At 39.9% G+C, this 26156-nt stretch overlaps 1 protein-coding gene and 2 long non-coding RNA genes across 5 annotated transcripts in view; 1 reads left to right on the forward strand and 2 right to left on the reverse strand.

The window, feature by feature from the left end:
* Positions 1–26156, forward strand: part of LOC126925793 (uncharacterized) — a 69151-nt gene that overhangs the window by 38715 nt on the left and 4280 nt on the right. For all 3 annotated transcript variants that reach the window (XR_007714103.1, XR_007714102.1, XM_050741776.1), the window contains 3 exons: positions 23535–23740; positions 24659–24794; positions 25435–25574. Coding sequence is in view for 1 of the 3 variants with exons in the window: in XM_050741776.1 (XP_050597733.1) it covers positions 23535–23740; positions 24659–24794; positions 25435–25574 (482 nt within the window). In the remaining 2 variants the exon portion in view is untranslated. The remainder of the gene's footprint in view (positions 1–23534; positions 23741–24658; positions 24795–25434; positions 25575–26156) is intronic.
* Positions 1716–14402, reverse strand: LOC126925834 (uncharacterized). The gene is made up of 3 exons (XR_007714130.1): positions 13826–14402; positions 3246–3443; positions 1716–3145 (listed from the first exon to the last, which is right to left on the reverse strand). It is a non-coding gene; the product is annotated as an uncharacterized LOC126925834 (long non-coding RNA).
* LOC126925826 (uncharacterized) lies at positions 24452–25435 on the reverse strand. Its single transcript, XR_007714116.1, has 2 exons — positions 25083–25435; positions 24452–24952 (listed from the first exon to the last, which is right to left on the reverse strand). It is a non-coding gene; the product is annotated as an uncharacterized LOC126925826 (long non-coding RNA).

The following is a 26156-nucleotide window of genomic DNA, read 5'->3' on the forward strand; positions in this document are numbered from 1 at the left end:
TCAGAGATGGACAGTAGTTATTCGTAATCGATTTCTGTAATTAATTATTTAATATAATCATAATAACAGTAGTTTGTTGTTGATAAATAAATCACGATTATGTATGTGTAATTTTTAATCAGTAATTTTTAAATCATTCAATGACCAATTTATATTATATAAGCATTTGTAATTTGTATATTTTGAAAATTGTATAATATGGCTTCTTTCACATAATTTCGATTGCCTAACATTATGCGATTTGGTTGAACTAAAATATTCATAGCATTGTTATTATGGAGAAACTACACATTAAATCATGACCAAAAATGTAATCGTTTCACGATGAATGATTAATAAATTAATCATGACCATTGGTTACAACTTTTCATTTTTTCCCCTACTTGTTAATGAATGACCTTCTATCTGATTATTAAATAACCAGTAATCATGATTAATAGCCTGATTTTACATTAATTACAATTTTCAGTCATTAATCAAGTTTTACACAAATCTGACACTCAGTACGGTGACAGTGTGCGTTTTTAATTGTGATTTGGTAAAAGTTTCTACGAACGTTTCGATTATCAATTAACCTCAAAATTGTTAAGGCATCTTTTCACGAACGTTTCGATTATCAACTAACCTCAAAATTGTTAAGGCATCTTTTCACGAACGTTTCGATTATCAACTAACCTCAAAATTGTTAAGGCATCTTTTCACGAACGTTTCGATTATCAACTAACCTCAAAATTGTTAAGGCATCTTTTCACGAACGTTTCGATTATCAACTAACCTCAAAATTGTTAAGGCATCTTTTCACGAACGTATCGATTGTCATCTAACCTAAAAATTGTTAAGGCATCTTTTCTCCTCAATATTTGTCCCTTTCACTGTGATATATATGCAAAGTACACCGATGTGTTTGGATTTCCAAGCGCTCCTTCTGCAGAAAGCTGTAACTCGCCTGATCGTCATCGTAAAGTGAACTGTAAAGACTTGAAAACAGGACCCACCCGAACGATGTTAGGCTTCAGTCACCGTCAGGTTCGCTTGAAACGAGCCACGAGACGTGGCGGCGCTTCAGGGGGTTTAATTTCGCCTTGACTGATGTGCAACCATTTTCAACCGTTTTTATCTCCCTCCACTCAGAGAGATTATATGGTGACGTATACGTACGATCCATTCTGATGATATCGAGGAGGAGGCAGGCTTCTTTGACTGACCGGTAGGCGTGGCCAATTTCATTTGAAGACCGACATCCCATCACATGGCTGGTAACATCTAACTAATTAGCTTTCTCTGCTAGTTACATCTGACGTGCAACTGTCTTACCCTAGCTAGCGAGGCACACTATCGCTCGAAAGTAGGATTCTTGGTCATTTTGTTCTCTCTACAGCACAATTTCATTCTTCGTTAGAGCTGTCATAGAATATTATGGCTCGATAAAATTTACTTCTCAAAGTTGATGTACGATAAAAGAGATTGGCACGTTTCGTTGTCAAGCTATGGATAAAGTAGAGAAGATCCTATCAAATTGATGAAGAGCCTATTATGAAAGAATAATATCCAAAATTACTTGATACTTTTTAGAGAATCTTACGCAGGATGAACACTGCGATACCGACTGTCTCTATTTATTTCACATAGGGGTTAGAGATTCCATTTTTATATCATTTTAAATAAAAGTTTTGTATTAATAATTCATATTTTATTCATTGGTTTGTCATTAATTCATACATTAGTAACATGTACTGTTCATATAATTTTTAGTTGTAGTATATATAGGTATACTGTATAATTAGATCTACAGATCGATATCTGCCGTTTGAGTGACTCTCGTGATTACCATGTTCGCATAGATAGCGCCTCACGGTGAATGAACGAAAGTGGTACCATTGCTAGTTGCAACGTTCCGTGCGAATGACACGATCGTAATTAGACTTTCCATCCATCATCGGACAGGTTAAGCTTATAGATTAAGTATATGATAATGCCAGTGAAAAAGAGATAGATAGTGACGGACTTGGAATCAAACTCTGCTCGATCACTCGTCCGTGCCATCCATATAGCGAGCCTACTCGTTTCGTCAACGTGATTCCGTGGCTTCCTTTGTGCTTTCCTGGCTATTCTCCCCACGGTCGTACTCTATTGTAAACGCGTATACCATTGTCACGATGCATTAAAACGAATCAGAACTGTGAAATATCATTCACTACCACTCATGAAAATCCGCCTTTTCTACTCGGTTACATTAAGTCCGCTATTAATCATATTTATTGCCACAATTTATTTCCCTTCTTTTATTATCGATACATATTTATCATACGAAGGAGTAGAATAATATTCTTTAAAAAAGAACTATTCGCGAGAAAGATGGTGGAGCACACCTAACCTCAAAGTTCATCTTTGGCCACCATCTTTAAATCATCTCGATCGATTCATATTTTTGCCTCTACCCTTTTACACATTTTATACACCTAATTTGCACTAATTCGCTGTATGAAGATACTTAAAGTGGATAGATCAAAAATAAAATTGATACTTTAGAATAGCGTAGACTGGAGATTTTCCTATACGTTACATTTCTAGTCTGTTCTTGTTGAGTGCGAATTCAGACTACGCTTTAAAGTGCTTCTCAATCTCTTATAATTCTTCTTTCAACCATCTAAATGAAAGTTCATCTGTTACCGATGAATGATAATCGTTCGATAAACTACCGATACAACAGGTCTTATCTTTTTTAATCGTCCGCTTCGTATACAGCCATTTATCGGAAAATAATTGCTAAACGAAACCATTTACAGAAAATCGTATCACCAAAGTCAAAATATCTAAAAAAGGGGAGAATCTGGCCAAACACGAGGCAAGGTCTCATTCGATCCTTGGAAACTTGGATGAACACGGCTAAGGAGCAAAGGGATCGATTTAGCGCGGACAGCCAGCCAGCATCAAACAGACGGTGTAATGGAATAGATTCCTTTTTGTTTTTCCTACATCCGACCATGGGCATCCAGCCGGAAAAGCTTTGCAGTTTGCCGGGGATACCCGGTTCGCCGGTTTAATTACCGATCCGATTGCGGCGCTACGTTGCAGTTACTCGGCTGTTGCGACGTGCCAACGTCGTCGTTCCTTCCTACCTTTCTAGTGTGAGTGGGTGGTTTGGCTGAAAAAAGTCGATGGAGCGCCACCGAGCGGATTAAACGGAACTGTACAATGCCAAAGAAGGAAGAGAAGGAAAGAAAAGAGCCATTGTAAATAGATACCTGTGCCAGCAACGAGGAGCGCCACACTCTTCTCCCGTCGGCGAGAAATCGAGCCTCGATTCGAGCAGCAACTCCAGGCGATGAACGAGTCTGCTCCTGCACTTCGTTTTACCTTCGTCTCTCGCTATCAACACGATATTTTAGCGGTTCATCCATGTCTCCTAGAAGGCGACAAGTTAGCTCTCTGCATTCTGATGACTGTAACAGGTGCTATGCTGTACACCAACAATGGATGCGCTATATCAAATATAATATAACCAAAAGTTAGTCTGGAAAAGATTCTTAAAAATCATCAGCTTTCATTGTTGTTACACGAGAATCCGCCCTTAATGAGAGATAGATCATCATTTCGTAAATATCCTGTATAACGAAATTACGGTCGTGGGTTAGGTTTTACCAGTCGGCCATTATAGGATCCTAATTCGATTGGAAGGTTGGACAGGGGGAGGAAGGAAGGAAATTCCGGCCGTGGAACGATAAGTTTTGGCGGATGCGACGTATCCGGTGATTTAGCATTGTTGCCGGCCGCCCGTCGTCAATGGACGCACGCAGGTAGAACGACACACGTTATATGTCCTTCTATCCTTGTCTTTATCGATTTCCGATCGATTCCCATTGTGGGCCATTTACGTTATTCTACCTCTTCTCCACCTTCAAAAATCCTCTTGCTTCTTTTAACGATACTGTCGAACATTCTTATTCAAATTTAGACCTAGCCCTTTTTGAGGTTAGGCACCCCACTCTTCCAGCTTTCCCTAATGTACTGGTTCTTTAAAGAGCCACTCGATTATCCAAGCAGACAGATTTCGTTAAAAATCAGAAAGAAGCATCCTCAGAAATATTGGCGATACCTCGGATGAAGATGATTTTTTTTTCAGATTTATAGCTAAAGTTCCTTAAGCTCTGGTTTGCATTTATTCAGACTCGAGTACGAGCCTCATTTCACTTCGAGAGAAGTTTGTAAACGATCCTCTGTCGATGGTCGAAAGAGTCTCGGCCGGGTAGATGGTTTAAAACGTCTAAGTATAATCCTCAAGATGGCGGAGAGTTAATTACTACTGGAATTCCCCGGTAGCTGGTTGAGACTTTGCCTTGTCAGTTTACAGTCGATATAGCTATATAGGAGTTCTTAAATGTGGGTTTGTGGAGTGACAGATAACATGATTATCTTGGCAGACTACCGAGTTCAGAATCTCGATATTCCGTGTCAGGTTAGGATCTTTGTTGTCTTGTATAAATCTAACCTAGAAGAAAAACACTAGGGATTTTCTAGATAGCTTACCAAACACGCTCCCAAGACGATCGGTTGTCACTGCTGAACTTGAGAACGAAACCTAATTTCGAGACTGGGCTCAAAACGAGGTCTAGTTTTTTTTTTCATTTTTCCCTAGATAGGTTAGAGGTTTCCCTTTCAGTGAAGCTTAACTGAGTTCAATCCACGTTATCAATTCACGTTCTTTTTTCTTCGAAATTTAACCTCTGCTGGCTAAATTAATTTCTCTAGCTATTCCTCAAAAGTACCAATATTTAGATAAGTCACGTATAAGTAGAATTTTTTAATAATCCTCCGATTAAAAAATTCCCAGACACACTATATATATATATGTATATCCAAGTACATATAATTTTCTTTAAAAAGGAGGAATAATTTAACCACCAAAAATCTCAATTTCTCCTAATAATTTTCTTGTAGATGTACAGGCACGTCGGTAAAGCTGCATCGAATCTTTTCTTCAGCAATGCTCGGATAAATCTGCGATGATACGTCAGATATTTCTCAAAGAATCCAAAACGCCTGCCGTTCTGTCGGTTCGATAATACGGTTTCAGCCGTATTAGTTAAAGCCGCGGAATCGTCGAGCGGTTCGTCCGTTTTCCAGCATCGAGTAATCTCTGGATATCTTCAGATATTCCAAGCATCTTTCGAGGCATGAATGCGTAATATCCGAGGAAGGCGCAATTAGAGGGGGAACGTTGTGAATAAATAAAAACGAGATAGCTCGAGTCTCGCGTCGCCTGGGGGAATTTTTATCGAGAAACTTTTGTTATGATAAACCGGCTGCACCGTAAGTGAACGAATGACGGCTACCAGGGGAAGATGGAATCGTCGAATTGTTCGATGAAAATGGCGACTGGTACGCCCTTCTTTTCATCTAGAAAAATAGCATTTTTTCTAATCCAAAGGTAGAGTATTAAAGTCATATTAAATATCTTCTTCCTCCGCAGAAGGTACAGACAAAATTCTAATAAGATTGCGACGTTTCATCATAGATTAAACTTCTTTCTATCTTTTTAGTCTGAGAAACAGTGAATCAAAGTGATACCAGATTAGGTTAGGTTACAAGCCGCCCCCTCCCGTTTTCAGCTCGAAAAAATAAGATTCGTTCGATAATCTGGTGTAGTGACATTTTTCAGTATCCGATATCGTATAAGAAATGGACTACATTTATATCTTTGACTTACTACGTGTATGATCCAGCAATTTTAGGTTAGGTTACCAGACTGTCGCTTTAGTATAAATCAATTTATCTCTTATAAATCGGTGACGCGATTAAAAAATGATTAGAAACCACTAGCGCAGAGTATAATCTAGCAGTGTGATTAACTAATAGGATCAAATAATGCCTATATCCCTATGAAGACTCGGTCGGTAATCTGATCTAGTGACTTTTTCCAGCGTTCGATATCGATCCAGCTGAATTCACCTCTAACTTAAGGTTCGATTAGCTCCGACAGAGTAAAGATTCGTTGGTAATTCGTCGGAAGTCGTAGCCTGTCCCGTGGTCGGACGATTACCCGGGGATTGAAGTTTTTCGCAAAGCTGGTCGACGGATTAATCCCCCGAAGGAAACGCGTCACGGTTTAATTCTTCAACGGTGGGATTTAGAGTCGCGCGCGGGCCAATCGAGACGCGCGATTAAGAGCTAACAACGGGCAAAGAGCCGAACAATCGGGCCCCGAATACGAAGGACAGGAGATTTAAATGTCTGCTTAAAGGATCAGCCGATAAGACGGTTTCGCTACCGGGTTTCATTTGACATTTAAATCGAACCGAATTCCACCGATCCTTAACCCTTCCGCTATCCTACCGGAAGTTCTCAACCGGAAGTGTAGTCTGGTATACAGGTCGAAGCAAATTTTTTAAGTATGAAAGAAACGCTGTATAATTTCTTATAATTAATTTATTTATTTTGATTTAGCTACTTTTTTTCTTTTTTCTTGTGGATAGCGCACGGTTTTTTAGATTTTACCTGACTTCCAGGTTATTGCAAACTGTTCTAAATTGTTTCAGTGCTTGTTCCTCAACGAGTCGACCAAATTTTGTACCTAACAAACGCGCCGCGGAATCTATGAAAAAAACATTTGAAAAACGAGGTCGTGTATAACGAAGCCTCCGAAAATTACTTCGCGCGTTTGGATTTGTTTCGAAAACTCTACGCAGTTACGACTGTTCCCAATTGGGTAACATTGGCGAGCGTTTAACGACCGAAAATCGAAAGACCAAGAGGTGAAGGTGGAGGGGTAGGATGAAAAAAATATCGATAATTTTCCCAGCCTATAAACGCGTGGCCCAATAAATAAGATCTCTTAAATAAAAGCACCGAGCATAAATATATAAATTACACAGCGGGAAGGGCTTTAATTAAATAATGCCGGGGGAATTTATGGGCAGCGTGATTCGATATCAGATCAATGTAAAAGAGGGACGCGAAATCCGTTAGAAAAAGAGAAAAAGATTGGTTGTGGAATTAAATAAAAATAGAGAAAAAGGAACGATTGAAGAGGAAAAAGAAAATTGATCGAACTGGCTTTAAACAACTTAAGTCTATTTTCCATATTTATTCATATTCAAACGCGCGACAATTGTCCAATCTGCCGGATAAATCTGTTACCCCAATCTGGTTTCGCTATACTTTGAGTTTGATATATATATATATATATCGTTAATGGAGCTTAATACGTTGCAAAAGTAGGCTTCTACATTGACCGACTGGGTTCGAATCTAGTGAATTAGGTACGACTATGTTAGTAAGTTTGATAAGAACCTTGCGTTTAATGCATTTTATGGGATTTTACACGAACAACGTGTTTAAAGCAAAGATGAAACGGATTTGTAAATTATTGAAAAATATCCGAACGGTTCTGGTGAAATTTTCGAATATATGAATCGTCGAATGCATTTGCACGGTAATATTTATACAGATTATTTATGCTTCCTATTACGGAGGAAATTTTTATAGAAATTGTAATTATTCTTCGTTGATGAATATTGATTTACCTGATTTTCGTTCGTCATGTACTGATTCTCTGATAAATTATTCGTAACATTTAATATTCAATATAACATAACATTTACAATATTTATTTCAAGAATATTTTAGCATATTGGTACGTTGATAATTCAGTAATCTGCCTCGATATAAAAATTTTATTCCATTCTGCGGCAACGTTCGTATTGGGATTCAGATCGACTGGAAAAGAAACGGAGGATTGGGGTGAAACAAAAATTGGAAGTATGGAATATATGAAAAATTCTCAAAACCTGTGTGCGATCTCTTACCTCTAAAAAAGAAACCTTATGTTTTATAAATAATTTCTTGGTAGGAAAAGAGGGAGAAAACGAAGTTGAAATGACGTAGAAATTCTGAAACCCCATAAAAATATTTCTCGGTAACAAATTTCTACGTTTCTGTAAAACTTTTCTTGGTAGGAAAAAAACTGCGAAATCCCTAGAAACCGTGGGACAAAGAACAAAAACAATAGTATATCTATGTTTTATCTAGTTTATGAGATAGTGCAACGTGATCCACTGGACGTTTCTAGCGATCGTTTCACGCACTTCGTCTCGGAACACCTAATCAGATATAGGTCCACCGATACTCGATCGGAATTGCCGTTTTTACTGGGTGTTATTATCGTTTTAGCGGAACGCCGGAGGGCTGACCGAATTGCCAGGGCGGGGAAAAACGAGCCACGGCTGAGTCACGTTCCTTTTTTTCCTCCTTCCCGACTAGGAAGTATCGAGTGAGTCATTTATACACCGATAAAAATCACGGAATAATAAATGCTGCGGGTACGAAGCCATCATTTAATATCGTACACGACCGATCGAAATAGTTCTTCCGACGGTTCCACCGAATAATCTTAGCCCACTTCACTGTCCTGTATCATTAAGTCTTGTTTTAACTCGAGGTAACTTACATTGACGCGGATTAGGATCTAGAGTTTGTTCAATGGTCAAGTTACGATGTTTGATCTAGATTAGGGTTGATTCACAATGTTAGGTCTGGGTTACAGTGGTAGACTTATGGTTTATGGGATGTTAGGTTTACGTTAGAAACCACGTTAGAGTGTTGGGCTATGCTGTTTTATGTTGGACACGAAATTATAGTGTAAAGCTGTACTAGGCTTGAGTTAAGTTGGAATTAGAGTTCCATTTGGTCTGAATTGCGTCTGACTCATGGTTAGCTTTCTATTAGTCCCCTATTAGCGTAAGTCTCTAAGTTAGAGACTCAAGTTTGGAATAAACCTGTACCGAGTTTATATTGGATTTGACTTTAAATTATATCTATTTATATAGTGAGTCTCTTATTTATGGTAAATTTATGTTAAATCCACGTTAGAATTTTCAAGACAGAGCTAAGTATATATGCTGTCAGATCTGAATTATGTCTACATAGGATCTCAGCTGGATCTTCAGTTAGGTCTGCTTTAAGTCTGTGTTACTCTGAAATCTATAGAAACTAACTTTGGGTCGGATCGATATCTGATCTATATTAGGACCTAATTGCTATTCCAAAATGTTCCACAACGTATATACTGTCATAGCGGATTAGTTGGTCCATAATTCTGGAAATAAAGACACATCTAGCTAAAATTAAATAAATGTCCTAACACTTTCCAGCAGTAATCTATCGAAACTAGATTAAAATAGTTCTAACCTAGATCTTGCGTGTTCCAAAATACGTTTAAAAATGTGACCCAACCAGTCAATTTCTACCGAATCACTGATTATCGAATCAGAAGCGTCGAGCTTATTCAGGAGTCTGACTATCAGTCCTACTCTCAGTTAACCGATTCCCCCACCATGAGCAGGCTAGCTACTTCTACATATACATACACACATCTATATAAGACATTCATATGAAGATACGAGTCCCTTATACTACTAGATATAGTATACGCAACTGCAACCTAACCTCACTATGAACAAGCTAGCAACCATTAAATATACGTGTCTCTCACTCGTCTCTCGTGTCCATTCGACGCCGGATTTTTCCGATAAAGGATTATGTTATTCGGCTATTTATAGAACAATTTTTCTGAAACTTGTCGACTTTGACGTGCGATTGAAATCCAATATTTCTGGAGGAAAATTAATGCGAATGTATGCGAATGACAAAGAGCAAAATCAATTATTTATACTTTTATTTATTGATGTTTTACCATTATTCCAATTTGACACACGACGAGGAGCACATTAAGTTGTGCAAATAACGAACACGCGAAGAGGAGAAGCAGCCGCCAGTTCGACACCTAACCTGTACAAATCTCGTATAATTGTACAAGCAACCAGTCACCAGAGGGACGACAATTTTTCTCCGACTCGAAAGAGGCCAACGACGAGATAGACGCAACGAGACGATACAATTTCTCACCGTCGCGCGTTCCAAAGTTTTCCCTGCGACGTCTCGCGGTAATAACGGGGAAGACGTCGCGTGCTTTCGACCGCTTAAACGGTGACGAGTAATAAAGGGTGTTGCGAGCTGACACGTAACGCGTCGAGGGTCGTCGACACATGGGACGTGCTCTACAGTAGGATTTCGGAATTTCTAGAGATCCTCGTGCCACGCTTCTACACGGCGAGTTCGCCATTCGCTGACCCCTCCTCCCCCCTCCCCTCCCAAAACTTCACCCTTGCTTTTCTGCCTATTACGAGATTCGATTTGGACTACTTAATATTCATGCGGTCTTGAATTATAAGAGCGCTTTTGTCATGGAGATTCGTGAAGCGTAACTAAGGGTGTTAACATTGGAAAGACCAGTTGCGTGATCTTCGTCCATCGACGAATCAATAAAGATTATTAAGATGATAAAAATTATTTACTTTATATTTGGAAATACGTCTTACGAAATTACGCATTTGAAATGTCCCGCTTAAAATTGTCGTCCAATAGCGGTCAATTATTCAATTGGTTGATTCTTCTAAATACAGATTTTTATTCGAATTCTATTTTCACATATATTGCAAGTGAAATAATTAATATTTTCTTGGTCATCCGACGGGTGTCCAGCCGTCTCTCTGAGCCATTTTATTTTCGACGAGTAGCGTCAAAGCTGCATTCACGTTCGCCTCTGCCCATTTTCCTTTTTTCTGTTTTGAAATTTCTAACATTTCTCTTTGACGAAAGGTAGAAGAGGGATTAAATGGACATCTAATTTCATTTCAATCGCCAACAGATTGAACCTACAGATAAAGAAGATTTCGTTCGTGCCGGTCGACGGTTGATCGGTCAGTGCTGGACGACAGTTGGATAGCCGATACTAACAAAAACGCGGGAATGTTATAGATTATAATGTATATATACAAAGAAAATTGCAAAACTGCTAACAAAACTTAATAGACTGTATAGTAGAACAAAATCATTTACTTAACTAAGAAACAAAATATCAATCCTACAAAGTATCTTTTAACAGTCTAATGTAACACTATCAATATAAAGTATACTATTAACGTGTCAGAACAGCGAAAACAATAAAATAAACGACGTGGCTCCGAAATATGTTACACGAAATTGTTATATTCGTTTGTTCGTTCAAATAAAGAAATAACATCCAGTGTAAAAAGCCAGAACTAATTTCGGTCGGTATTGCACGATTCTGCTCAGTAGGTCGATGAACTCGTCGCGAAACGACTAAGTAAAAAAGATACAGTTGCGTATAAAAAAGAAAATAAAGACCGCTCTGAAATCTGAGAAGCACAGTCGCCCAAAGGAGATTTTTAACCACAATAAGTCGTTCCTCTCGAAACAGGTCGAGTTCCGTTCGAAACACTTTTTGAAACGACCTATAGCTTCTGTGGAAGATAACTGCGTGCGAAACTTCAAACGGGACACCCGATATATCGAACATGAACTGTAGACTCTTTGCTGCAACCCACTTACGATATTAACAGAAGGACATAAAAAGAAAGGACACAAAATCGTCAGCTTGGAGGTCCATCGACAGGCTCGTATCATTTTATGGTAAAAAACGTATCGATCGCTTGGCTAAGAACGAAAATAATGGAAGAGGTTATGTTGTACGATTCACCTCGTATAGGTTAGGCTAAACAATATTAGGTGGCAAAAGCGAGAAATTCTACAAGGAGAAAAAAGTGAAAAAACGTGTTCTTCCTCGAAGGAATTCGAACTGGAGCCGCAAAAAAGAGCAGACCCCTGTTTTCTTGCCCTTTTATCACGACAACCGCCATAACGCCCTTCCATTTTACGCCAATGTACGTATATATCGTAACAGAAGTGGATGGTCAAATGGTCATTCCGAATACCGAATGGAATATTCATTCGTCTTTTATATTCTTTGGACATTAGTCGATAACAGATAGATAATTTTAGTTAATTTTCGACAAATTTAACGAGGGCAGATTTCTGCAAATTTCGTGTCTAGCGAATATGACAGTCCGCTGGTTCGCGAATCATCGAGCAATTTATAAATGTTCGTAATTACTTCTTGCTATTATTATTACGCTAATTTCCAGCAATTTATATCCTTGTGGCAAATTATCTGTCTATTAGAAGAATTAGATTTAACAAAAAAAAAAAGAAATTCGAATCATCGCTTGTTGTGAGCTTCTAACCTACAAAATAACTCGAAAAATAGAAACGAGGATTTCCAAAGGAAAGAAAAGTGCCAATTTTGGTACTCGCGTCGTTCGTCCTTCGACCGAATTATCAACGTCGTCGAATCCGACCAATTTTCTACGTTGACAAATTCCTACAGCCAACGTACTCTAACGTCGTTTCACGGCAGCGACCAAAACTTCGAAACAGTCTGGTCGATTTCCCGAAAACCTGCGTCTTCTGGATAAAATCCTATCGGGGAAACGTGGTCCGAGGAAAATTTCATACCGGAAGATTTTCGATCTGGAAATTCGGCGTTGTCAAATTTTGAACAGCTGCGAGCTGTTTGATGAGAGGACACTTGGGAACAGTGGCGGGATAAGCGACGGTTAACCCGAATACCTCGTGCCCTTCGGCTTGGAAACGATTCGAATGCGAATCTGCGGGATCTTGGTCGTTGCTGGAGGAACGAGCAAAGGGATGGGGTTGACACAGATCGGTGAAAATATTATTTTAATAGAGGTAGGGAAGTTGCCTCGGTGGTTGTAACGCGTTATCGAATATCGTGCTACTCTCTAGAACTAATTACATAGTTAAAGAGTTAATTATTGCAGGAGAACGAGGCCGCGGTATGCGGAATCGTTGCAGTGTAATCTGCGTGCCCCGACGTACGGTTCGTACACTTTGACCTTCGAGCTTACGTGTCTTCTATTGGGTTGGCAACTAAGTGATTGCGGATTTTCTCATTACCACCTAATGACAAAATCCGCAATCACTTAGTTGCCAACCGGCACAGCGGAATTGTTCTCGTCTTAAATCGAACTCGCGACCGACCACGATCCAAGTTAGATCATCGATAGATAAACGAAGGATCGATGGAGCTCGCGCGACAAGCTTGACCTTGCCATCGTCCAGGACATTGGCACAGTCGACCGATTCGCTGTTAATTCTATTGCATTCGTTTGCTTTAGAACGAACAGCGAGGATCCTTTGTGTGCAGTCGTTGTAATGAGATTATCAAGAAGCAGAGATTAAGTACGCGATGTAACTGGATAGCGGGACAAAGTGCAGAAACAAAACAATAATTACCAGGCCGCTTCTAAAAATTTCACGTGACGTCAACGAAGCGTGTATTTTTACACGATGGAAGTTTGCTACTGACATCGCCATCGGTTCTTTCCACTCATATAGTGCCCAGTCATCATAAAACATTAAAAATGAGTAAAGATATATAGCACGACCTGAACGTGAAATTACGAATTCATAATGCATTTTAATATCTTTTTTACAGTGTGGTATCGTTTATGTTATAACTTTATTTAGTCATAACTGATATTGTAACTTTTTAATTAATTTTAACACCACTAGATTGGTATATCTCATTATATACTGCACTTTATAAAAGCAGAAAAAGTGGCGCAATTAATTGGGGACAATTCCAGCTAAACAATAACTGATAATAACAATAACAAAAAATAAAAAAAGATCTCCCCATTCGGTTGGCTAAGTGTTAAGAAGTACAGTTATTTCTAGAACAAAGAACTGTGTGAAAGAAAAATATAAAAATAGCTTGCTAAATATGTACAACTATATGTGAAACTAACAATTGTTCTAATTTGATTGTTCAACGTATAAAACTCGTTCGATATTCCTATATCAGATCTTACACAGCCAATCCTTGAGATCCACTCGATGGATTAGTTTATTAACTCGTCACATTCCCTCTATCGGCGGCACATACCTGCTTATTTGGCTTGAAAAGTGCACGTTCACCAGGGATTCCCCTATGGCCGCACATAAATTTACGATGTCCCACGAAACGGTCATCGATCTCGCAGCGAAGAAGGAAACCGAGAGCCACCCTATCTCTGGTGTCGTTTATTACTATTATTAAAACGTCTCCTTTCTTCCTTTTTTCTTTCTTGTTCCACGGCCACACGTGACTAAAGGGCGCGTGAGGCGAATTGGAGGGGTAAAAAAGACCCGATGGAGCTTCTCGTTTTCTCTCTCGACTTATGGTTTCCCCCGATATCGATACACCTCCCTCCTCTTCTCTTCAATCGATTCACTGACTCCCAGTCTGTGACTCGCAGTCGTCACCAAGTTTTTCACTTCGTAGACTTTCAACCGCGTGGGTACACGTTGGACGATGCTTACGGATTATCAAAGATATTATTGGGTTGACGATAGAACCATCGAAATCCTTCGATTCTGCCACTTACAGCGTCCGTCCTTCACGACTACTCTTCGTTTCATTCGTTTCGTTGACCATCGAGGCATGGCGACTAAGTGATTGCGGATTTTGTCATTACCACCTAATGATATTGTCCGCAATCACTTAGTTGCCAACCCAATAACATAAACAAGAGGTATCCTTATCTGACCGAGCCGAAGCGTTTCGACGATAAAAACAACTCGTTTAGTAACCTGATACCGCTGTTAGCCACGATGTGGAAACGTAAGACGATGTCGAAGACCGCCGACAGTAAACACTCGCGTGTCTCCCTTTGTCATCGAAGGTTCTCATTGCCACGACCTCGTAACTCGAGACATACGACACCGTTTGCCCTTTGCAATAGCCAAATGGTAGCAGGTAGCCGATGCTGGCTGGCATTTAGCTGGCTTCGCTCACGGAACGTACGTGTACGATTTCCGTAAAACAACACCACGACGAAATTAACCGACTGTCCAGACACCGATGGGGTTACCGCGATGACACCTGCGAGATTCCTCTTTTCCCTCTTTCTACTCTTTCTCTCTCTTTCTTTCTTTCTCTCTTTCTCTCTCTCTCTCTCTTTCTCTCACTCTCTCTCCAGCTTCCCTATTCTGTGCATGGGCCGCGTTTCATTTCTCGTTTCACCGACCCTTCGACGAAAGAGCAGGGCTTCCTCTGGGGAGACACAATCCTGGAGAGATCCAATTGTCCACGTGGATTTCTCGTTTTTTTCTCGCTCTTTCTTTCTTTTTCTCTCATTCGATACGTGCCACCCGTGTCTGAACGCTTTAAAGGCCTCCAGCTTGGATTAAGATGGCGCCCGTGTGGCTCGTATCCGCGTATAATCCGAAAGGTTTGTCCCATGGTAACAGAGACGCGCCACGCTGATCGACAGTCCGAATCTCCGCGTTTATCGCGTTCGTTCGATGGATTAATTAGCACCCTTGACTTTGGTCGATAGGATGGTTCGCTTAATCAGAACGACTGGTAGGTGAAAGAGACGTAGAGGGGTACTTGGGATGACAATTCCTTGGAAGCCACGTCGAGCACAGATTCCATCAACTGCAAGTTCGACCTTTGATGTTGCATGACAAAGGAAACTACTACTAGCTACGGATAGCTAACTTTATCTCTCTATCTCTTTCTCTTGCTGACTCGCTTAGTCTTTGTATCTACTTGCAAGATTAATTGTACGCGATTAACGAGAGATTCTGTGTTTCGTTAACCACTGTGCGGACGAATTTGGGTAATCAGAAACGTAACAGGATTTGCAGGAGCTGTTAGTCCTGTCTCATTTGACGGAGGAACTCGTGTTACACGGTTCTCTCTTGATTTAATGACTGCCAGCAAAGATTCCCATGTTCGTTCTCATGCGCCAGGTTTACCATGGAAAAAGTCCTCTGCGACTAGTCAAACAACAAAAAGCAAAATCCACACGAGCACAGTCAGAAGCCAAGAGAGCAGGTCTGGCCTCGTGCAAGCTGAGATGGATTATTCGCGCTATTCGACGTTTGTTTTACCAACAGAGACCCGAACAATGAAGGTAATAAAGCGGAACAAGTCAGTTGCTTCAAGCAAGCTTCCTCTTCCACCATTCTGCCGGTTAAAAATTCTCCAAAAATTCACTCGCAAAGAAAAATGCATCTGGAAGAAAGTCTGTACGTGGCACGTCTTAGTTGCAGGAAAAACTCAGGGTTTCATTCGTTTAGATGGATCGCATGAACAAAGGGTCAATAGACAAATAACTAACGTTTATCGACACTTGCATTTTTTTATTTTATTTGCATATTTAATTGTATGTGGAACATTTTCCAAGAAAAAGATCAGAACTCTTCAATTTTGGCACTTTTAGTGTTTTCTAGAACTGTAATTTATTTTTCCATAAAATGACTGGTTCATTTTTTGCTTAATTTCAATTGCAGTCCAATAATTGGCAGATAAAGTAGATCTCTGAAATGTCCTAAGTGCAAAAACGACTGAGTTCTTGATCTCGAGCGTGTAAATGAGGGATTTCAAGTTTCGTTAGCCGCTGTGTAAATGAATTCGAGGACGTAGAAGTGTAACAGGGCTTGCAAGAAGAAGCCCTTCTCCGCCTTCTGCCCTGATATAATGACTTCGAGCAAAGATTCCAACACTCGTTCACGGACCCCACCCGTGCCAAAACCCAAGTCAAACAGCCGGAGCCAAAATCCACATGATCAAATCCGATAGTCGAGAGGATTTCCAGAATCTTCTGGAGCCGAGTTTATTTCATTAACAGAGGCCAAAACGAGAGAGCAACGAGGGCAGTAATAGACCATCGAGAAAATCATCCACGTGCAGAGAAGCTCGATTATTATCCGAAGTGATGTGGACCGTACCTACCTCGGATAATGCGGGGAACTTTGTTAGCTTCCACGAACCGTACAATAAACTCGTAAAAAGCATTTTAATAACGTAAGCGTGTATTTTGGTCTAATTGATTATTCGATCGATTGAAAGTTTGATTTAATCGCTTTCACGATACCTGACTATATTTATGCTTCCGTACTTTTCGTGTTAAAATTTGGAACAAAAAAGAGGTGGCGAGGGGGAAAAAAGAAAAAAAAGACAAAGGAAGAACAAAGCTACGGTAAAGTTCGAGGCACTTCGGATAATACGGAAGTTCGGTTAAACGAGACTCGGATAACCGACACTGCACTGTACGTACGGTGCAACCTATCGGTTTAAGGATCAATCAGAATCGATCCGACCCACAGGTAGAATAGGCTCGGTCGGACGCGTAATTAGGAGAATTTTGCCCAGGCTCCGGCCAATGTTCACCGTTTATCAGGCAAATCGGAATTGCTTCGCGTTCGTTGGAATAATATCGAAGGTTAGGTAAGGAGGTACGTCGTCGCCGACCTAATTAACGACGACGTCGAAGGCGCTCCGATTCTCTCTCTCTCTCTCTCTCTTTCTGTTTGAAAGTTAAAGTGCTCAGGCGATCCAGGCTCGATAAAAGCGACCCTGCGCGCCCTTATTCATCCCCGTTCCTGGTATACTAATACACGAGCCCGGAGCGACGGCGTGACACGGTGCAGGCGCCGCGACGCGTGCAATGACTGACTCACAGAACAAATCAGACCCCCTGCCGTTCAATATGCATGAGTTATCATTGGTAACGGAACAGGAATGAATCATATTTCGCGACGTTCTCAACCGGCACTCGTTATTTCACTTCACCCTTCTTCCTCCTCATTTTTTCTTTCTTTTCTTCTTTTTTTTTTTTCTTCTAACCGAAACGATCGACCAGCCACGTCTACTAAAGAACTAGGAACCTTTCGGACGAGCGTACGACGATTTGGTTTCCACTTCTTCTTTGGTTTAATACAGGCAGAGGGGGCGAGAGAGCGACAACAGCGTGCGCCACGGTGGTGTGAGTCGAAATGAAACCGGAGAGCCTTTCCTCTTGCTTACACGGGAACACTTGGACGCGAGATTGATTCTTCGATAAGGAGTCGACGGAGAAACTGTTGACAAAGGAATTTTTCGGTTAGAAAGTGACGTTTATGCGACACGTAGCACGTAGCTACTGACGGAGTTTCTCTCCTCGACGTATTTACGACGCGCGTCTTCAGCGCCGAAATTATTGCACTCAAGTAGGCGTCCTCGGCCATTTGCAATGTAATGACTTTGCCAAAAAACGAAAATTAGAGAAGTTTTGATAATTGTATGCAACGTTGGAAGACGATGAACACGTATCGTATTCTTTATTCGCTTTTGTGTCGGATATTTTTTAAATATAGTTGCTTGCTACTGTGTACACCTGATGGAAATTTCCTTTTATTTCCAACGTAGAACAAAGGATATTTTTGATCTCACACAAATGCAATCTTCTTAACCCTCCACCGGCAATATAGTTTCTTTTTTTTTTACTAACACGATTTCTTATCGTGTTGGGCTTTGGAAATCCAAAAAAATTCCCAGATACTTATTGTAGTATTTAATTCACTACTCAAGTGATGCTTTAACTAAGTATTTAAACAGTAAAAATAAAAATAAAACTTGGAAAGTTATGAAAAAATGGGAATTTTTTTAGAACTACCCGGTTTTGTGTTCAACAAATATTTAAAAAAAAATGGGTTTTACCCATAAAACTATGATCTTTAAAATTCATATATGTATGGTCTTTAATTAACTACGCCACGTAGGAATCAGGATACAGCCCTTTAGTTATTTCATCTATTCTCAGAAGCAATTCAGAGTTATAATACGCGACGAGCAAAAGGAGGCAAACGAAGGTTCGAACGAAAGGAAATACAAGAGTAAAATAATGGTGCCGTTGGTGGCACACAGTGACAGGCGTCAAAGAAACGTCTAATGTTTTTACAGTTCCGTATCTTTTCTACTCCCAGTAGCCGACTTTCCTTTTTTTCTCCCCACCCCCTGCCTCTCCCTCCCCCCTGCCTTTTCACTCTCCCGCTCGTTATCGAGCCTTCTTATCTCTCTTTCATTCTCTCCTCCGTCGTCTTCACACTTATCACGGTTTTCTTCCCTTTTCCCTTTCACTGGCGACGCTACGCCATTTACATCGCCATTCACGTCCACCCTGCCCTTCTTTCTTATCGTCCTCTCCCTTTCTGCCTCCTTTAATAACCACTCGCGTCCGCTATCTTCCTCGGACAACAGCCACACGTAGCCACTACCGCGTGATTTCTCTTCTTTTCTTCCCCCCCCCCCACTCCCCCTTTTCTTCGACAGTCACACCCTCGTTCAACCCTGGATTCAAACGAAAGGCAACCCTTTGTCAATCGAAAAGAAGCCACTGGACAAGGTAACAAGTGACTTCCAGGCCGATGGGAAAATATTTGCTGTAAGGGGAGCGCCCGCGAGGAACACGTCCCTAGGGATTTTAAATACGGTCCAGACTGAAAGCACCGGACAAACCCCGGGAACTCGGTCATATCCGCGTTTCTAGTCGATCGTTCAAAGTTCGTTGTGTGATGCTTTCTTGGGGCTACTATGGTTGACAGATTCGACTTTTTATTGATAGGTTGGTAAAAGATTTAGAGTGGAGCAATTTTTGTGTCTAGGAGATTGATTGGTTCGTTTGGCACGCGATTTAACGCGGATATAGTGATTTATACTTTAGACAGTTTGTTGTTATCCCTATGAATGCATAAACATCTAGTCGCCTGTTGATGACAAATACACGCCGACTACTCTCTCTGAGATTCACAGGCTCTCGTCTTCTCAGATTTTCACCGTCTGTGGACAGATGCATTCAGAGGTTACTTATATTTTAGATACTATTATTCCCGACAGTAGCGCCTAGTTCATAATCATCGTTACATTCTGGGGAATTTCCTGTCAGAATTTCCCTAATTGTCGTTGTAATCGTCTAAGCAATTTGATATCCTAATAAGACCGATGAAAAACAATGAGACATTCGTTGAATTCTTTGATCATTTGTGCGGAGTGTGAAAGAAAAGGAAACGAGGACAACGCAAGTTGAGATAATAAAATCTCCCCTTCATCTTGTTTCGTATTTTCAACTATGTCGTATTGAAGTTCTTCTGTTTGATCACAGAAAGAATTGCGTTTGTTACCGAATTTAATCGTTACGTGGCGCTTGGATCGCTGCATCAACGGGACCGATAAATGCAGCCCGCCCCGGGCATTCGTGGAATAATTGGATCGGTTTTTGCAATTGTGAATCACGGCCCTCGACAATCAGAGGAACAAGACTTTTTCTCTTCCGTTCACGCGACTTTTCCGGACCAGATACCACGGTGTGCTGCCTTATCTTCAGAGAATGCCACTCTTTTCCTCCGCGTAGTCTCATGCCATCGTTTCTTTGTCCTTTCTTCCCTTACGATTCCTCGTAACCTTTGTTTAGGCTTTTGAAGACGGAAATAAAGAGCTACGAGAAAGACGAAAGGTGTATTCTTTGTCTTGTGGATATGTTAGATATTGAGAATATCGTTGAACATGTATTAAAAAGCAATTATTGCGATTTTTTTGAAATTTTTAGAAAATTATTATTTTTTTAGTACCAACGATCGGTAAAGTGGCTCACATAATTAAAGAATATCCCAATTTAATTTTAACAATTTTTCGATGGTTCTTAGTGCCTTTTGGCGTTTTAAGGTTGTTGAATTGTGCTCGTAAATAACGGTATACTATCTTATCGACGGAATCAAAGGAAAGTGTTCGAAATCCATTCCGATGAAATTTTTCTCCGTTACAAAGTAAAAGCAATAATTATACGCTTTGCGAATTGGAGAATCCTCGAGCAGAAATTGTTGAAGAATAACAGTCGTAGAAAGAAAAGAGAGAAAGTTGACTGTCTCGGCTTTAGATTAAAGTGTCTTGCATTTACGCAGACGTCGAGATTCCCTCTTTTTCTCTATTCTGGAACACCTAACAATGATTCTTTCTCTTACTGCGAGAGGAGATAATTCTCTTTGTTGCAGAGTGTGCCCTTAATGTCGGCCGATTTCGTAGTTAATGCCAGTCGCGTTTAAAAGTAATGGGGCTAAAAAAGTCGAGGAAAATGAAATCGAAGCGTGCCACGAGATAAACGACAAGAACGGTTCTTTATTCTTTTATTTCTGTTGTAATTTCTGGAAACCTATCTCTTCCCCTCCCCCCCCCTCTCTTCCTCTCTGAGAAAGACAGACTAACGACGAGTCCACGAACTATATAAATTGATATCCAAACTGGTTTGCACGTGGATTATCTAATTGTAATTGGTCGTGTCTCGCGAAAATCCACGGCCATAAATATTTTCATGATAAAACAAATTTTCGAAATTACTGATTTAAAAATTTACTTACAAATTTGCTCAATTACACGCTTGAAAAATTTCTTGGAACTTAAATTACTCCCTGCAAAAGTAATGAGGATGACTTATGAAATATTATAGATTTAAGTATTACATGAATAAATAAATGTGACAATGTTAATTCCTTTGTTTCTGACGAGAAGGTTATTATTGTTAAGGGCATGCTAGGTCTTCGAAAAAAATAACGACCTTTTTAACCTCGTGTAACGTTAATGCCAAGATATTGAACATATATTCAACGAGCATATTGTTTTAGAATATTTTCTATCAACGTTTAAAATTAATTTGCAAGATATTTTCTCATTTTCCGAAATTTCCTCTGGGAACAAGCGGTTATTCATACGTTGATAAATTATTAATATACGAAATTGATTCAAAATATCAAAACAGACGGATCGATAATTTATTCCACGTGAATCAAGTAACATAAATTCTAGAAGCTAAGGTATATAATATAATAATAATTACCATTCGCGTACTTTAATTACCAGTTCAAATAATTACAAATTTATTGTCGAATTTCCTGAGGGAATTATATTCCTCCTAACGTTTCTATTTTTATAGTGTAAGTTCGTCAGAGTATTTCTCCAACGTCCTAATTTTTATTGGCGACAAGATATTGACACTTGCGTCGAAAAATCACGAAAACGTCAAGCTTTCTCGTGTGATATACGACTTTAAGCGCTTTCCACTTTTTTCATACGATGCTTTACGTCGTTTTTCATATAGCTGAAAAATTTAGAAAAATTGAACAATTCGCCTACCATGCAAACATATATAATTGTACTTAATTTGATATTTATTTTTGATACATAATTTTGATAAGCAAGTACGAGTGGACAAATGATTTTGGCAAGAGGTTCGCGTGCGATGTAACACGGACGATCGCGTGGAGAACGCGAGCGCGGAAAAACGCGACGTTTCATCAGTATCAGTGGAAGGTTAAAAGGCAATTCGATGGAATTGTTCTAGCGTTGTTGGGAACAGTGAGCAAACACGCGTGAGAATGGCTTCGCGTTCCCAACGTTGAACGATTCATACGACTATCGCTGTCACGCTGCAGTTTTCCCCTTCCAAACCTCCGTGAATTTGTTAGGTCTCTTGCCCACTTGCAACTAGTCGCGCAACTTGCCGAGTATCGCGACTGAGGTAAAACAGTATTTGTGCAGTCACAGCCTCGTAGGTGTGTGTTTTTAGGTGCAGGAACCATGAAATCTGACACCTTCGCTTCGGAGAGATTATACAATGAAATTTTATCTGCACGTCGAATAAAAATGTGTATTCTAACATGTAAATGTGTAGCGGCACTTGACAACAACTATGACCGGACGACAGTAGCGCGATGAGATAAACAAATATTATACTAATCCCACAGAACACCCCTCCCCTCCCCTCCCAGACCATCCCCTCCCATTCCCCCCCCCCCTAATAGGCTAGCGAACTGTCCTGTTTTTGCGTCCAGGCTTTCAGGACATAAACTAAAACATTGCACATAAGCACAGCGCAACAGCGGCTTAAATTTAACTTACAATAATAGGCGTAAAAAAAAAAAAAAAAAAAAAGAATGTAATAATGCATGGCTACGTCGTACCGTCGCGTATCGGTACTTTTGCCTGTACCACCCTACAATTAGAATTCAGCGTTTATTCTGGAAAAAAAAACATGTAAAAACAAATATGTAAAAAATCCTGGAATTAATAAACAAAGTTAAAAAAAAAAAAAAAGAAGAAACAGTAGCGCAATGGTTAGCGTCTTTGGTTACAAACGTTCGGGACCCGAGTTCAAATCCCGGCGTCCGTAGTCCGATTTTTCTTCCACGACATCTTAATGAGAAGAAAGCAGCAGTAGTCCACCAGCGACATCTACACCAGCATCAGCGCTATTTCCGACTACTATCGCATCTTAAATGTTTTTCCTATAACATTATCAATCACAGTTTAGACAGAAGCATCGACTAATTAAATAATTTGTTCGGTATTGAACGGTAATTTTAATATTGGGACGCTTCAAACGCGCAATTTCGGACGATATATGAATATATAAAAATAACTGGTACTTGCAGTATTAACACCCTTAGTTACGCTTCACGAATGTCTCTGGCAAAAACGCTCTCATAATTCGAGACCGCATGAATATTAGGTACAAATCGAATCTCGTAAGAGGCAGGAAAGCAAGGGTGGAGTTTTGGAGGGTCAGCGAATGGCGAACCCGCATGTATAAAGAACTTAATGGCTCGGTGAAGAGCTTTCATAGTCTGTTAATAAGACCAAGGGAAAACTGTATTACGTGTGAAATTAGCATCGCGACATTCATACGATGTTGCTCTTCCAGAAAATCGAAATCTGTCTCGTTACTTTTTAATAATTAATAATAATAATTTGCATAAACATTTCACAGTCTCCTAACTAGCGTCAATTTGTGTTGCAGGCACGCTAGCGTTGAGGATGCTGGAGCTGGTGGTCCCCCAGCACGTGGTCCGTGGCCAGAACATCAAGTTGGAGTGCAACTTTAACCTGGACGGTGAGACGTTATACTCGGTAAAATGGTACAAAGACGGGAACGAGTTCTACCGATACGTGCCGCAGAACATGCCGCCTGTGCTCGTCTTTCAGCTGCCAGGTGTCACGGCGAACGTAAGAATCACGTTGTATTGATTTTTACCGCGTCTCGTGCCAATGCACCCCTCGCCTAGCTTATTCTATTTAAAGCGCATCGCTTCTCATTTTTATCGCGTTCTGTCGCCTGCGTTTCTATTCAATCTTGCCCATTTCCGGCCTACGAATTTCTCTTCGGGCCTCCGTAATGTACGGCCAACGAAATTCGGTCGGGAACAGTGTCCAGCTGTTTCACGAGACTGCACCTGTTCCCTTGGGCTACGTATCTTTCTCTTACAAGAGAAATTAGGGTTTGCGAATTTTTTATCAGCTAGCAGCTTGCTTTTAGCCTTTGGTGTTTTGTAATATGCCATCGTCGATATTGTTCACCTTTTTATTTTGAGTGTCCTAGGGATTTCAGGAATTTCTTTTTAGAGATCCTTAACATTTTGTAGGGTTGAATAGTTGTTAGGTCGTAGAAAATCTGCTCTTTTTTGAATGATTGATAAATAGATATTTATGCAATTGTTTCTACGAATAATTAAAATAGCAAGGCCTAGATAGAAGAGACTTATAAACACTTTGCACTCGGATGTTCCCTCTGACGGAACTCGAAGAGAAACTAGGTGATTATATAGCACAAAATTACTAAAGCTTCAAGCTTTCTTTAAAATATATCTTTCCTTGAAGTTTCGTCTTCACGTTGTACTAAAAAACAAATAAAGAAACGAAAGATATGGCCAGAGGATATTTCAATCACAAAAAATGTTATTTCAATACATGCTGAGCACCCGCTTCTGGTAGCCTCATAAACTCTCACAGAAGAATGTTGATGGCAAGAATTAGCTATAAAAACCGCTGGAATCATGATAGCTGATTCGAGGAATAGTACAGGGGTCAATTGCAATGGGTTAATTGGTCCATAGCGCTACAGGGAGAATCATTGTCGTTTTCCAGATTCACAATTCGACCGAGAGATCGGTCGTTCTCTATTCCGTGAACCTAATGAGCACCGGAAGATACAGATGCGAGGTGTCAGCCGAGGCGCCATCCTTCCAAACGGTCTCCGATCACTCGGACATGCTGGTAGTGGGTAAGAAACGTTTACAGATCGTTGCATCAGTTGATCTTCCCCATCGCCAACCACACGGCAAACGTTTTTTACATCCTAACAAAAATACCAAACGTCCTTTCTGCTTCCCTCTAGCATGACAGGTCCACGTAGATTCACTATTAGTTCCATCCCATTTACTATTAAAAAAAAATAAGTTAATTTTAACTTGTGTAGCTTCTTCCTCTTCTTTGTTTTTGCAGGAGTTATATATAAACATAATATTTTTTATCTATTTTTCTATAATTTTTATCTTGATTTTATACTTACCATGGTGAAAAACGAAGCGTTAGATACAAAATTTGTTAATTTTTATTTTTTACAATAAAGAGTGAGGTAAATAACTTTATAGTAAAATAGCATAGTCTGTATAGGGCTATTTCTCCTCCTTATCGTTTCATCACCTGAAACTATTTTTAATTTCCTTTTAATTTTCTGATAATTTTTTAATATTATACGAATATCTCATTATTGCAAACATTTTGAGATTTAATATTAACTCTATTTACTTACTTGGCTTGTAATTTCGTAAAATTACATAAATACGTATCCTTACATAACCTTACTCTTCCAAGAATTTAAGTATCTCCGAGAGAAAAAGAAAATGGTAAAAAACTTGCAGCCCTACCGGAAGACGGGCCCATTATCACCGGAAGGCCAGGAAGGCATCGTTATCAAGTCGGTGACGTGGTGCGGTTCAATTGCACTTCGGCGAAGTCTAAACCAGCTGCCATGCTCAGCTGGTTCATCAACGGGGACCCTGTAAGTAACTTATACTTATAACTGTTCCTGGTACTTGTCAGAAGCCGTGAAATTCCGTGGGAAAAGTCCTGTGCGACATTTTTCTTATCGCTGCTTATCCGCTGTAATTACTCGCTTGCCATCAATTTCAACTTCTTTCAACACTGTCCACTGGGTGACCACCGCAAGTATATTGATTTTCAGAATATAGCGTGATGTTGGATTAAGGAACGGTATTCCGTTAATTGGACAACCGAGGCGGATCGTTTAAAACAGCTAATTGAAGTGTTATAAATGATGCCGACCGTATTGCACATTCGTTTTATTAGAACACCGCCATCTATGAGCATCTTTAATGACTACGTAACTCAAGTATCCCTTGTTCGTTAGTTTCCAATACGTGGTAAACATTGATTCAGGAGCTTCCTGCATCTAACGCAATTTTAATGCAAGAATTTGAGGTAGCGAATGATATTTTAGAAATCGAAAATACAACGATATGCTCCGAACACTAATTTTGAACATTGATTGCTTAGAATCTAGAGGATCGCAGTTCGATTTCTTGTAATTGGAAACCAGGAAATTCTTTAAGGATACACTAAA

Source organism: Bombus affinis, chromosome 16, assembly GCF_024516045.1.
Source record: "Bombus affinis isolate iyBomAffi1 chromosome 16, iyBomAffi1.2, whole genome shotgun sequence".
NCBI lineage: Eukaryota > Metazoa > Arthropoda > Insecta > Hymenoptera > Apidae > Bombus > Bombus affinis.